At 44.3% G+C, this 13,074-nt stretch overlaps 1 protein-coding gene across 2 annotated transcripts in view; it reads left to right on the top strand.

Annotated features, from left to right (window-relative positions):
* Nucleotides 1-12,793, top strand: part of PARN (poly(A)-specific ribonuclease) — a 198,906-nt gene extending 186,113 nt beyond the window's left edge. For both annotated transcript variants that reach the window (XM_007986336.3, XM_037989833.2), the window contains 2 exons: nucleotides 1,202-1,395; nucleotides 11,754-12,793. In XM_007986336.3, the coding sequence (XP_007984527.1) occupies nucleotides 1,202-1,395; nucleotides 11,754-11,809 (250 nt within the window). In that variant the 3' untranslated portion in view covers nucleotides 11,810-12,793. The remainder of the gene's footprint in view (nucleotides 1-1,201; nucleotides 1,396-11,753) is intronic.
* The last annotated feature ends 281 nt before the right edge of the window (nucleotides 12,794-13,074 follow it).

The raw sequence follows: 13,074 nt of genomic DNA, 5'->3' as shown, positions 1-13,074 counted from the left end.
GTGGCTCAAGCCTGTAATCTCAGTACTTTGGGAGGCCGAGACGGGCGGATCACGAGGTCAGGAGATCGAGACCATCCTGGCTAACACGGTGAAACCCCGTCTCTACTAAAAAATACAAAAAAACTAGCCGGGTGAGATGGCGGGCGCCTGTAGTCCCAGCTACTCGGGAGGCTGAGGCAGGAGAATGGCGTAAACCCGGGAGGCGGAGCTTGCAGTGAGCTGAGATCCGGCCACTGCACTCCAGCCTGGGCGACAGAGCAAGACTCCGTCTCAAAAAAAAAAAAAAAAAAAAAAGATAGATAGATAGATAGATGGATGGATGGATGGATGGATAGAATTTAAAAGCACCCACCTCCTAGGAAAAGGTGATAGGATCATTTTATCTCTCTCACTCCCCACCCTCCCTGTGTGCTTGAATGGCATCTCCTAAATAGAATGCTTTGAATTTATTTGAGGCTTTTCATAACTTGGGGGCTATAATAAAAAAATCTCTAAGACCCGTTCAGAGGAGAAAGGACTCACTGGCTGTGTGGACACGGTTTTTATCTAGTTATATTTCAGGGAACATTTTCTTAAGGAAAAATCAGGACACATAATCTGATTTAATTCAATATGTCAAATCCTATAAAGCTTTCAAAATGAAACCAGATTTAATTATACATTTAACAAGTCATCTTTTTGGAAAGGAAGAGGATTACATGAAGGTGGGGTATGCTCTGTAACTATATCCAAATTTTAAGCAGTGGGATAGCAAACTGATTGAAGAATTCTGCAGTTCTGCTGTTTATCCATTAGGCAGTCATGAAAGGAATAATCCTATCTTCTGATTTAATGTAATCAAAACTATTATTTAGTTATAGTGTCTCTACTATTCTATACTACTATTCGGTTACAATAGTTTTATCAAAATAGAGACTAGGAACTTTACAAATTTGTTCTTGAGCACTCGGATCAGCTTAGATTTGTGTATATCTATTTAGAAGCCTAATTTAGGACTTTTTTCTGAATAAGCTTGTTATAGGTAAACTTTCAGACTTCAGTTCATAATAAGGTCTTTAATTTTTACACACAGGCAGCAGCTGCCCATGTTGTTGATGGCTGACTGAGTGTTAATAGAATTAAGAGTATTAAAATATTTTTATAGACTAGTCTTCCTGTAACTCTCAGCACCTTTCATGTTGTTCCACTTTTTGCATTTCAGTTTTACAGCTCCCAGCACAGTAGGAAAGAGAAATTTGAGTCCTAGTCAAGAGGAAGCTGGCCTGGAGGACGGAGTGTCGGGGGAGATTTCCGACGCTGAGCTTGAGCAGACTGACTCCTGTGCAGAGCCCCTCTCAGAGGGAAGGAAAAAGGCCAAGAAATTAAAAAGAATGAAGAAGGAGCTTTCTCCAGCAGGTTTGTATTAGATCTTGCTGAAGGCTGTGGACTCTAAATGCTCTAGAAACTCCTATTTTGGGGGAGAAATTATAGCAAGGCTTCACTTGGTGGCAAAGCCCATGTAGTCTTCCACCAGAGCAGATATTTTTAGGATCAATTTAATTTAATTTGAGGAATCCTAAAAAGCTCTGGCGCGGGTAGCATAAGGCCTGGGGGGTCTCCTTGTTAAAGATGGCTAGTCTATTTTGGTAATCTCTCTCTCCTCCGTGGTGTAGAGGTTTTGCTGATGTGTTTAAAGCAGCCTCAATATTTAAAATGTGCATTTAAATGTGTGCTGAGGCCCCTCCTACATGTTTTTTTCAGTAGCAGAGTTTTCACTGTTTGCAGCAAAACCCCCAGGCAACCTGGATTTCTCTCCTAAGCAGAATTATATAAGAAGCAAACGAAACAGGAAATTAGCACCTGTTGAGAGCCTACTACATGCTAGATGCTGTAGTAGGAGCCATTTCTCTCCTTATTTCATCATCCTTATTTGATGAAGCAGATGCCTGGGCTCAGAGAGGCTAAGTGTGCAGGGCCATGTTGCTCTTAAGAAGCACAGCCGAGGCTGGGCGCGGCGGCTCACGCCTGTAATCCCAGCACTTTGGGAGGCCGAGACGGGCGGATCACGAGGTCAGGAGATCGAGACCATCCTGGCTAACACAGTGAAACCCCGTCTCTACTAAAAAATACAAAAAACTAGCCGGGCGAGGTGGCGGGCGCCTGTAGTCCCAGCTACTCGGGAGGCTGAGGCAGGAGAATGGCGTAAACCCGGGAGGCGGAGCTTGCAGTGAGCTGAGATCCGGCCGCTGCACTCCAGCCTGGGCAAGAAAGCGAGACTCCGCCTCAAAAAAAAAAAAAAAAAAAAAAAAAAAGCACAGCCGAAAGGCAGACCCAGGCCCGCCTGAGCTGAATCCCATGCCCTCTCCAACCCGCAGATGTGCCTCACTCAGCCCTTCATGCACACACACCACGCAGGGCTAGAGCAAGAGGCCAGAAGGGCATCTTGTCAGTCAGCACATGGAAAAGGCCGTTCCCTGCTGCCTGGGGGTGGTCCAGCAAGGCAGCAGTCACAGTGACAGTAATTATAGCCACTGCTTTTTGAGTGCTTTCTACTGGGGCCAGGACAATGCTTAATGTGTAACAGAAATTATTTCATTTAAATCCTTGAGATAGTCATCATTATCCATTTTACGGTTAAGAAAACGGAGGCCCAAAGGGTTATTTGAGTTACCCAAAGTCCCAGAGCCATTAAGTCTGTCCTACAAGAAAGCCGGTGAGGCCAGGCTCGGTAGCTCACGCCTGTAATCCCAGCACTTTGGGAGGCCAAGATGGGTGGATCATTTGAGGTCAGGAGTTCAAGACCCGCATGGCCAACATGGCAAAACCACGTCTCTACTAAAAATACAAAAATTAGCCAGGTGTGGTGGTGCGTGCCTATAGTCCCAGGTACTTAGGAGACTGAAGTAAGGGGACTCCCTAAGCCCGGGGAGGTCCAGGCTACAGTGAGCCAAGATTGCACCACTGCACTCCATCCTGAGCAACAGAGTGAGACCCTGTCTCACATACACACACACAAAAGAAAGCCAGTGCTTTTAACCAAGGTCATGTGTTGAGAGACACTGACCCAGACACAATTATAATCATTCTCCTTTGTCTCACATTGTGACAGTTGTCACGGTTAGCAGAACTAACAATCAAATCAAAGGAAACTAGTAGTCAAGCAATGGAACTTGATTCATACCCAAGCTATGAAATCACTATTTTAATTAATCCACTTTTGCATGTGGCCCGATCTGACTGTGGGGAGTTTTCTGAATCTCATTGATATTAATGAAAACAGACAAGTAGCAAAAATGTCACATATGCTTTTTATACATTATGCTGAAACTGAATTTCAACAGAAAACTTAAACTCGGGTTTGAAGCCTGGATTGGATGTTTTAGCTGTCTCCTTGACTCTGGGTGTCTCTCTTTACTCACCTCCTCTCCTTTCCCTGAATTAACTATTGGAGGGGGCCAGGCATGGTAGCTTACAACGATAATCCTACCACTCTGGGAAGCTGAGGCGGGAGGATGGCTTGAGCCCAGAAGTTTTGACACCAGCCTGGGCAATATAGTGAGACCTTGTCTCTACAAAAAAAAAAAAAAAAATTAAATATTAGCTGCACGGACCTGTAGTCCCAGCTACTCAGGAGGCTGAATCGGGAGGATCGCTTGAGCCCAGGAGTTTTGACTGCAATGAGCTATGATCGCATCACTGCACTCCAACCTGGGGGACACAGCGAGACCTTGTCTCAAGAAAAAAAAGAAAGAAAAAGTATTGGAGAAGTTTTTAATCTGTAACATCCTTAGTCTTCATATTTGATACCTTTATTACCACTGTCATGTTTCATGTGCTCAACAAATGTTAAAATAATAAATGTTAGCATGATTTCTAGAGATCATACTGAGCAGGATTTAGAGGGGCAGGAGAGTTTCCCCTCTTGTATTCCTGTCCTTCATATCTTTCTCTTCTGGATTTTTTTAGTTTATTACTTCTTAGGGACAAGCTTTTCATTCTTCCCCTCTATATCAGCATAATCTGAAAAATATTAAAATTAAAATAACTAATAATAGACTGCATTAATAGATTAGTTCCTTTTATAGCTTTCATCGTTTTAAGTGAAAACTTTCTATAAGTTATTTAGGGTTTTGAATTTATAATACTGTAATTAAAATAGGGGTTTTTTCTCTCCCATTGACAGTAAAGCTGTCACTGCCACAAGATTTGAGCTAAAAAAAAAAATTGATTGTAGATTTTGTACTTCTTTGTCAGCGCTACCAAAAAAAAAAAAAGAGAGAGAGAGAGAGAGAAAAAGAGACATCTTGACGACTTTTAATTGAATCAGGGAACTTGAGTGAATCGAGCTTTCTTCTGGAGCACCATTCATCGAGCAAGACCCCTGACGGTGCCAGGTGGAAACTTAATGGATCCTTTCCACCTGGTTTGTTTTCAGTGTTTAATCCTATTAGTATCAGCAGGATGTAGGTCAGGATATCAGGTGCGGAACCTGTGGAATCAACCAATTTGGCTTGCTCATTTACTTTAATAAGGTCCCATAATGAGTGCGAGTACAAAGTTCAAGCCCTGTTAAGGGTCTGCATTAAACTCTCAGAGGTATTTAGAGTGTGCCAGGAGCCGCGATTCGGGTGGTGGCGGGAACTGTATTAGAGTGCTAGGCACGGCGTGACAAAGTCTGCCCAACCCAAAACGGTGCTGAGGCTTTGGGTCTGAGCTCTGGTACTCAGAAAAGTGTCTCAGCAGGTACTCAACAGGTCCTCGGGGGCTTGGGGCCCAGCACTGGCAGTGAGGGTGTGAAAGACATAAAAGGGCACTTCCTCCAAGGAGGAAGTAGCAAAAATTAGGACGCTGGAATATCTTACGTTGTAGCAGTTTCGGAACAACTGGTGCTCAACAAATACCACACAAAACATATTTTTAAGAATTTAATCTCGCCAGGTGCAGTGGCTCACACCTGTAATCCCAGTACTTCGGGAGGGCGAGGCGGGCAGATCACCTGAGGTCAAGAGTTCAAGACCAGTCTAGCCAACATGGCAAAACCCCGTCTCTACTAAAAATACAAAAATTAGCCTGGCATGGTGGTGCACACCTGTAATCCCAGCTACTCAGGAGGCTGAGGCAGGAGAATCGCTTGAACCGGGGAGGTGGAGGTTGCAGTGAGCTGAGATTGTGCCATTGCACTCCAGCCTGGGTGACAAGAGCGAAACTCCGTCTCAAAAAAAAAAAAAAAAAAAGTAATCTCTTTGTATCTGTTCTTTTTCTTTTGATTTTTTTCTTGACCCAAGCACGTGAACTCATTTTGATATTGAAGATACACTATACATTTTGATATTGAAGATACACTAAGAATTAGAGTATAAGTGCTAGAGACCCAATCCCAAATAACAAAATGACATAAATAGCGGAAGAAAGGACTATTTATTGGGTTTATACTATTAGTGTGCTAGGAACATCCTTTATTGTCTTGTCTAGACCTTTTAAACTTACAGTAAGGCACAGATACTCTTTCCCAGTTGTACAGAGGAAACTGAGGCTTAGAGTGGCAGACTTAAAAGTATCTATATATGTGGGAGGCTGGGAAAACTTATCCAAACTTTAGAGGAAATGAAGGATTCTTTACAAAGGTGAGTGTTTCTTGCAGCTGTTGTAGATCAGAAACAATTACCAATCTAGACTTTTCATGTGATAAAGTCATTTGATAGAAATCCAAGCAGGCTGGGCATGGTGGCTCACGCCTGTTATTCCATCTCCTTGGGTCAGGAGTTCGAGACCAGCCTGGCCCACAGGGCAAAACCCTGTCTCTACTAAAAATAGAAAAATTAGCTGTGAATGGTGGTCCTCCCAGCTACTTGGGAGGCTTAGGCGGGAGGCTGAGGCAGGAGACTCGCTTGAGCTCAGGAGGCTGAGGTTGCAGTGAGCACACATGGCGCCACGGCACTGCAGCCTGGGCGACAGAACAAGACTCCAAGACTCGGTCTTGAGAAAGAAAGAAAGGAGAGGAAAGGAGGGGAGGGAGAAAGAGAGAGAGAAAGAGAGAGAGAGAAAGAGGAGGGAGGAAGGGAAGGAAAGCCAAGTGACCACTCTCCTTCAGGCCTTATAGTTTATGTATATACTATGTACTCAGCAAATATTTTTCTCTTAAGTGTGGTTGTTTCGATCCTATTTTCAGGAGGTGAACGTACAGCGTAAGTTCCCTCCTTTTCTGTTGATATGACTGTGTTGGTTGGTAGTGCCAGCCATTTTCCATCCGAGCAGTTCTAGGTACATACTCAATTGGTACACAAAGGAAAACTTCTGCATGCCATTAATGCTGGAATAAAATGTCTTTAGGAATTGTGACTGTTTTCCCAGGTCATGTTTAATTGACGATTTCTGTCACATACTTGTTCTTGTTGGTGTGTTCCTGGGGCCTGGAGAAACGTTGCCCACCCTCCCACTTCTCTGGAAAATCTCAGGGTCGCATGGATGGTCTGATGCTGCCTGGGCTGACCATTCTGAAAATACTGCTGGCTGGTCCCTAGGCGCAGGTTCCATCAGCACCTTAGTTAGACAGTGTTTACAGAGGCGTGCCCAAAGGAGATACATTGACTATTCCTGGTTATTTTTTGTCCTGTAAATAGAGACATTGTTCAAAGTCTTTTTCCCCTAACATTTAAAACAACACGTTAGACCTTTTAAGTATTTGCCAAAGAACCTGGAGTTTTATTGGAGTCTTGACTAACCTGCTGAACTTTTCAAGCTGAAACCCTGAGGGTTACAGTATAAAAATTTAGAAACCTACTTAGAGCAGCAGTCTCCTCATGCTGTTATAGGTCTCATTAAAGTCAGAAACAAGATCTACAGCTGCTGCTGACGGTCACCTGAGAGACCAGGCTGAGGCAGCCGAGCAACCTCCCAAGGAGCCTTTTAATTACTATGTTCAAGTGTGGTTTGCAGTGAACGTGGTGAAGGAGGTGTGGGCTGCTGTGCAGTGAGGCAGAGGCAGGGCACTCAGTGTGCATTTGTGCCCTTCCTGTTCCTCCTGGCAACTCCAGGATGTCATCACCCTTGCAGGAAGGGGGCTCACCTTCTTAGTGTGGGAAATTGGCCCCAAGGCATACCCCCTTGAGCGTTTCCTAGTTAGAAATGTGTGTGCAGCTTCTCAAAGGACCTTCCTGTGTACAGATTCCACTCTGTGGAAGAGGATACAATGGGAAGCTTCTAGCGTCCTGTGCAGCTTCTTAGATTCCATTTGGGATTCACCTGGAAAAAGCAATGCTTACGCCTTCGAGTTTCTCCATTTCAACTCCAGTTAGGTAAAGGGGAGAAAAGCAGAAATATTCACCTTTTGTGTTCCCCATCTTTTAATTTTTTGTTGTTTTGGTTAATAAAAATAACGTACTCAGCATGAGAATTTGGAAAATGCAGAAAAATAGAAGACAGGCCCCCCCAGCCCCCTACTTGATGCTGTGGTAACAAGCATTCTTGCTCTGCGGCCGACCTCACACCCTGCATGCAACTTGTATCCTGCCTTTTCCCCCTTTAAATAATCTTAACTACAAGCATAGTATTTCATATTAACATTCTGTTGGTTTTCTTTTAAAACACTGTTCTTAATATCTTTTGCCAGGTCAGCTTCAGTAAGATATAATTGCACCCAGTGAAAGACATCACTTTCAGGTATACAATTTGATAAGTTTGACATCTGTGTACAGTCATATAACCACCACTATGATCAAGATATAGAACTCCATCACTCCAGAAATTTCCCTCATGCCCCTTTGGAGTTGATCCTTCCCCCAACCCCCACACAGATCCCAGCAGCCATTGGTCTTCTTTCTGTCCCTGCGATTTTACCTTTTCCAGAATGTCATATACCTGGAATCATGCAATAGTTAGCCTTTTGAGTCTTTCATTTAACTTCTTTCATTTAGCATGACGCGTTTGAGATTTGTGGTGTTGCGTGTATCCTCAGTTCACTCTGTTTTACTGCTAAGTAGTAGTCCACTGTATGCAGGTATCACTGTTTATCCATCGCCCAGGAGAAGGACATTTAGGTTGTTGCCAGTTTTTGGCAACCAAGAATCAAGCTGCTATAAATATTTCTGTACAGGTTTTTGTATGAATTAAGTTTTCATTCTCTTTGGGTAAATATCTAGGAGTGGGATTGCTGGGTCATATGGTAACTATATTTAATTTTATGAGAAATTGATACACTCTTTCCAAAGTGGCTTCACCATTTTGGATTTCCCTCAGCAGGATACAAGGCTTGGGTTCACTCTGTACCTTCACCAGTACTTGATATTGATACACACCCCTTTTGCTTGTTTGTTCAGCAGTTCTAATGGGTATGTAGTGGTATCTCATTGTGGCTTTGGTTTTTACTTCCCTAATGACTGATAAGCATCTTTTCCTGTGATTTTTTTGCCATCTGGATTTCTTATTTGGTGAAATATCTTTTCATTTTTTCCCTTTCTTTTCATTTTGTTGTTGTTGGTGGTGGTGGTGGTGGTTTGTTGTTGTTGTTGTTGTTGTTGTTGTTGTTGTTGAGACAGAGTCTTTGTCGCCCAGGCTGGTGTGCAGTGGCACGATCTTGGCTCACTGCAACCTCCGCCTCCCGGGTTCAAGCGATTCTCCTGCCTCAGCCTTCTGAGTGGCTGGGATTACAGGTGCCTGCCACCATGCCTGGCTAATTTTTGTACTTTTTCAGTAGAGACGGGTTTCACCATGTTGGCCAAGCTGGTCTCAAACACCTGACCTCGTGATCTGCGGGCCTCAGCCTCCCAAAGTGCTGGGATTACAGGCGTGAGCCACTGCAGCCAGCCTCTTTTCATTATTTTAACAGTGTCTTTTGAAGAGTAGAAGTTTTAAATTTTGATAAAGTCCAGTGTATCAGATTTTTCCTCTTGGATTATGCCTTTGGTGTCGTATCTAAGAAATCTTTGCATAATTGTAAGTTGCAAATATTTTCTTCTATGTTTTCTTCCAGAAGTTTTACAGTTTTAGGTTTTACAATTAAAATGTACAATTCAAGTTAATCTTTGTATATAATGCAAGCTATGGATTAAGGTCCACTGTAGCAGGAGACAGATGTTCTTAAATATCTGTTTGTTTGTTTCCTCCCTCCCTCCCTCCCTCTTTTTTTTTTTTTTTTTTTTGAGACAGTTTCACTCTGTCACCCACCTGGGCTGGAATGCAGTAGCACTATCACAACTCACCACAGCCTTGATATCCTGGCCTCAAGTGATCCTCCCACCTCAGCCTCCTAGGTAGCTGGGACCACAGGTGTGTGCCACCACACCTGGCAAATTTTTAGATTTTTTGTAGAGGTGGGGTCTCCCTGTGATGCCCAGGCTGGTCTCAAACTCCTAGGCTCCAGCCCTCCCTAATCAGCTTCCCATGAAGTACTGGGATTACAGGCATGAGCCACCACACACAGCCAAGTATCTGTTTAAAAAGAAAAGTTGTTCCTAAATGATTCCTTACACTCCAATAAAACAGGGCTGTGAAAATGAGTTCTGTGGAAAGCTGACCATAGCTGCTGCTTTTTAAAAACCATACCTTCTTATCTGCCAGTTTTGAGACTGGCCCTTTGTTGATCTACAGCTCTCCCTTTTTGGAAGGTGCTGGAAAGAACACTGTTAGTGGCCTTCATTTCCCCTCTGGTCCAGGTCTCCTGTAGATGGCTCCTACAGTTCTGGCCCCTCTGTACACATCATTCTTGCTCAGCAGCTGCACAGGTAGGCGATGAAAACTAGCATCTTTTTGACTATAGACTGTTGGCTTCCTGGGGAACAGCCATGTTCCATGTTGGGTCAGCTTATTGATAAGGGGAAAAGACCTAGCGTTCATTAAAAACTTACCCAGCAACTTTGCTGTATCACAGAAGTCCTATGCAACATAAAATAGTACTAGGTCCATCTTTTAGACGAAGCAGTAAGACCTGTTCAAGGTCATGCAGCTAGTAAAATGGTCCAACCTGACTTGCCTTACTCCAGAACTTTTTGCTTATTCCATTATTTCCTGTCAGCTCTTCATGGAACCACTTCCTGTATGTCTGATGGCTCACTGTGCGCTCACACACACACCCCAACTAATGGCAGGTGCAGATTGGCGGGTGCAGATTACAAGTATTGCAGTGCAGTTGCTTTTAGCAATTTATCTTCCTCTTTCCTCTGAGCTGGATTTAATTTACTTCAGTTCCCCACATTTGGCCTTGTAGCTTTTACCTTTAGAATGGCTAATTGGCTACTGCAATATTTATTTCATATGTGAATTATAAAAGTGCCCTTAGTGGATGTTTCTTTACATACAGTTAAGTGTTTGTTGTATCAGTGTGTGACTGGGAAGGCCAGGCTAGCTGCAGATTATCACAGGCCCCTTGCCTGGACCCCGTGAGTCACTGGACCCCGTGAGTCCTTTTCAGTGGATCATCTCCTGCCCACCCTCACTTCTCAGGAGTGGTCTCACCATCTTTACTGGGAGTCCCAGAATGTGCCTGTTCACAGCGATGAGACCCAGGGCAGAAAGATTCCGATTACCCTCTCCCGGTCTCTTCATCCTAACTCCCATTCCGATTACCCTCTCCCGGTCTCTTCATCCTAACTCCCTGGCTCTTATCACAGTAAATGATTAGAAGTGGGAATTCTCATGTTAGCTGAAATTCTCTTCATGTTTTTTCTTGTGTTTAGACTTCGTTATCTTTAGGCATCCCTGTTATTGATGATAACCACTCTGAACTCAGTGATATGATTCCCTAGTTTGTAAGACACTGCACCCCCTCCATATTTAAAAGTTATTTCCTATTGGAGGTATCATCAAAGACTTCTCTCCCTTTCTGAAATCTTGGCTAGAAGACAGACTGCCAGTTTTCCCTGCCAGCCCTCCTTTATGACTTAATGCATGGCACCACTTGTGCAGCTGATGCCTGGTCGGGCCACACTTTCCATTATGAACATGTTCTTTCCTGACTTCCCTCACATTCATTGAAGTCCTGATCCCAGCTCAGTTGCTGGTCGCAGCTGCTGCTATTGTAGAAAGTGGCATGAATAAAAAAGAAAGACTTCTGACATCGAGGTGATACTTTGTCACTGAAAAGATCTTTTCAATCCAAGAAGAGGACCGCAGCCAGCTTCACCGAAGCTGGAAAAAGCTGCAACCTTCTTTTGCCCCTGTTGAGATATTGGAACCCCCACTTGTTGGCTTCCCTCTGCCTTACAGTTGCCCAACTGAGATTTCTCACCTAGGCACAGCCACAGCACAGCACAGAGAAACTCAGTTTCCGGGGACTTTGGCAGGGATCTTGGTCCTGTGGGAGGATTCAAACCCCATCTCAGCCACTTACTAGCTCTGTACATCCGGTAATATTACCCCACTTCTCTCAATCTGTTCTTGCATCTGTAAAATGGGGATAGTGGTACCACCTTGGTGGCCTTTTAATGAAGATTGTATGAATTAAATGCCCACTGTAGTGCCAGCAAAGAATCCAGCGTGGTGCTAAGTGAGGAATACTGTGCATGGCTACAGTTTAACTCCTGTGAAATAGATAGATAGATGCTGGAGGCGGGGAGGTGCTTCCTCTGCCCCCCTGTGATGTTTCTGTGGTTTCACCTTCCCATGCTGGGCAATGCCCTCCTTAGACAAGACCTGTCTGTGGACTCTTTCCAGCGCGACTGTGCTGCCAGACGCTGGCCCTGTCTGCAGCTGTCGCAGGCCCTCTGTCTCTCTGCTGGTCGTGTCGTGTTCTCCTCAAGGTGCCGTCCTGCTGTTCATATTGTTTCGTTCTTTCCCACCAGGAAGCATCTCGATGAACAGCCCTGCCACACTCTTTGAAGTTCCTGACACATGGTAACCAGGACCTGAGGGCAGCAAACCACTGTTGCTGTCGCTGTGAGCAAGAGCCGGCTGGCACATTTGGAAGCCATACTGTATTTAACTTAATCAAATGTGGTATGGGAGGGGTTGGAAACCTAGTTGTCTCCTGGGGGTGGGGGGAACAGGTTTTATTTTTGTGGCTGTGGTTTTTTTCCCTTTTTAATCTAACTGCCTGTTGACTTTAACACTCATCACGGTTGTAGGCTGTCATGAATGTGTACGTGCTTAACCAGTGAATTCCATGTTGCTTGTGTGAGGCCTTTCCTGTCATGACCCAGTGTGCTTAAGAACCCGCCTGATGGGGAGTGTTGGCTGTGAAATCTGCAGAAAGAGCTGACGTTCCAGCTGCCGTGATCATGAATTTGGGGGTGTACTCCCCTGCCTGTACATCTTCTCGCGCTGAGATTTTGAGGCGGTTGCAGCCCTCAGTTGGTCTCCCAGTGGAGAAATCAGTTGTGCCTCCCCGCTTCCCACCATAGCTGCCTGAAAACATGACGTTCTCACACTTGTCCTTCCATCAGGAAGATGTTCACTCACGTCCACCCATGAGGGGGCTTGCTGTATGCCCTGGCTGTTGGGCATACTTATGTAGAGTTCCTTTTTCCTAAGACGTGAGTTTCTCATGGGGGATGTACGAGTAAAAGGGTTAACTTCTGTTCTTATCGTGGCGCTGTGTTTACTTTCCAGAGACTCTGTTCGTTTGTTTGGATGGTGGTCTCGGGGTACGGCAGCATGTGTGCATACGTGTGTGTGTGTGTGTGTGTGTAATCGTGCAAATCTACAACATGTCCCAGCCCATTCTCTGTTTAAACAGATCACAGCAACGACAAACGCTCATGGCGCTGCTTCGCTTCACCTGCTTCAGATAGATCATTGTTAGATATTTCACATTTTTGTATGGTGGAAATAAAAGTGAAAAATGTATTTCCAAAAGATGAAAATTAAAGACATTTTCATAGGACTCTGGTTTTCTCTTCTTTCTTTTTTTAATAAATGAATGATGCTTTTGCTCTCTAGTAATACACAGATAAATTTCACACTCCTAAAAAATCTGCTAAGCCATCAAAGCTGATGTTCATGGATTTTTTTCTTTTTCTTTTTACCCCTAACTGCTGTACCTGCCGCGATGGGCCAGCTCTTCAGTTCCGAGCTGAGCCCTGGTGGTAAGTGGCCTTGTAGAAGGGTGGAAGGAATGAGGACCCTTACCACTCATGCTGGAATCCCAGGGCATCATACAGATTC

This window comes from Chlorocebus sabaeus, chromosome 5 (assembly GCF_047675955.1).
Source record: "Chlorocebus sabaeus isolate Y175 chromosome 5, mChlSab1.0.hap1, whole genome shotgun sequence".
Lineage (NCBI taxonomy): Eukaryota > Metazoa > Chordata > Mammalia > Primates > Cercopithecidae > Chlorocebus > Chlorocebus sabaeus.
Note: the sequence above shows the minus strand (reverse complement) of the source record. Positions and strands in the feature narration are given on the sequence as shown.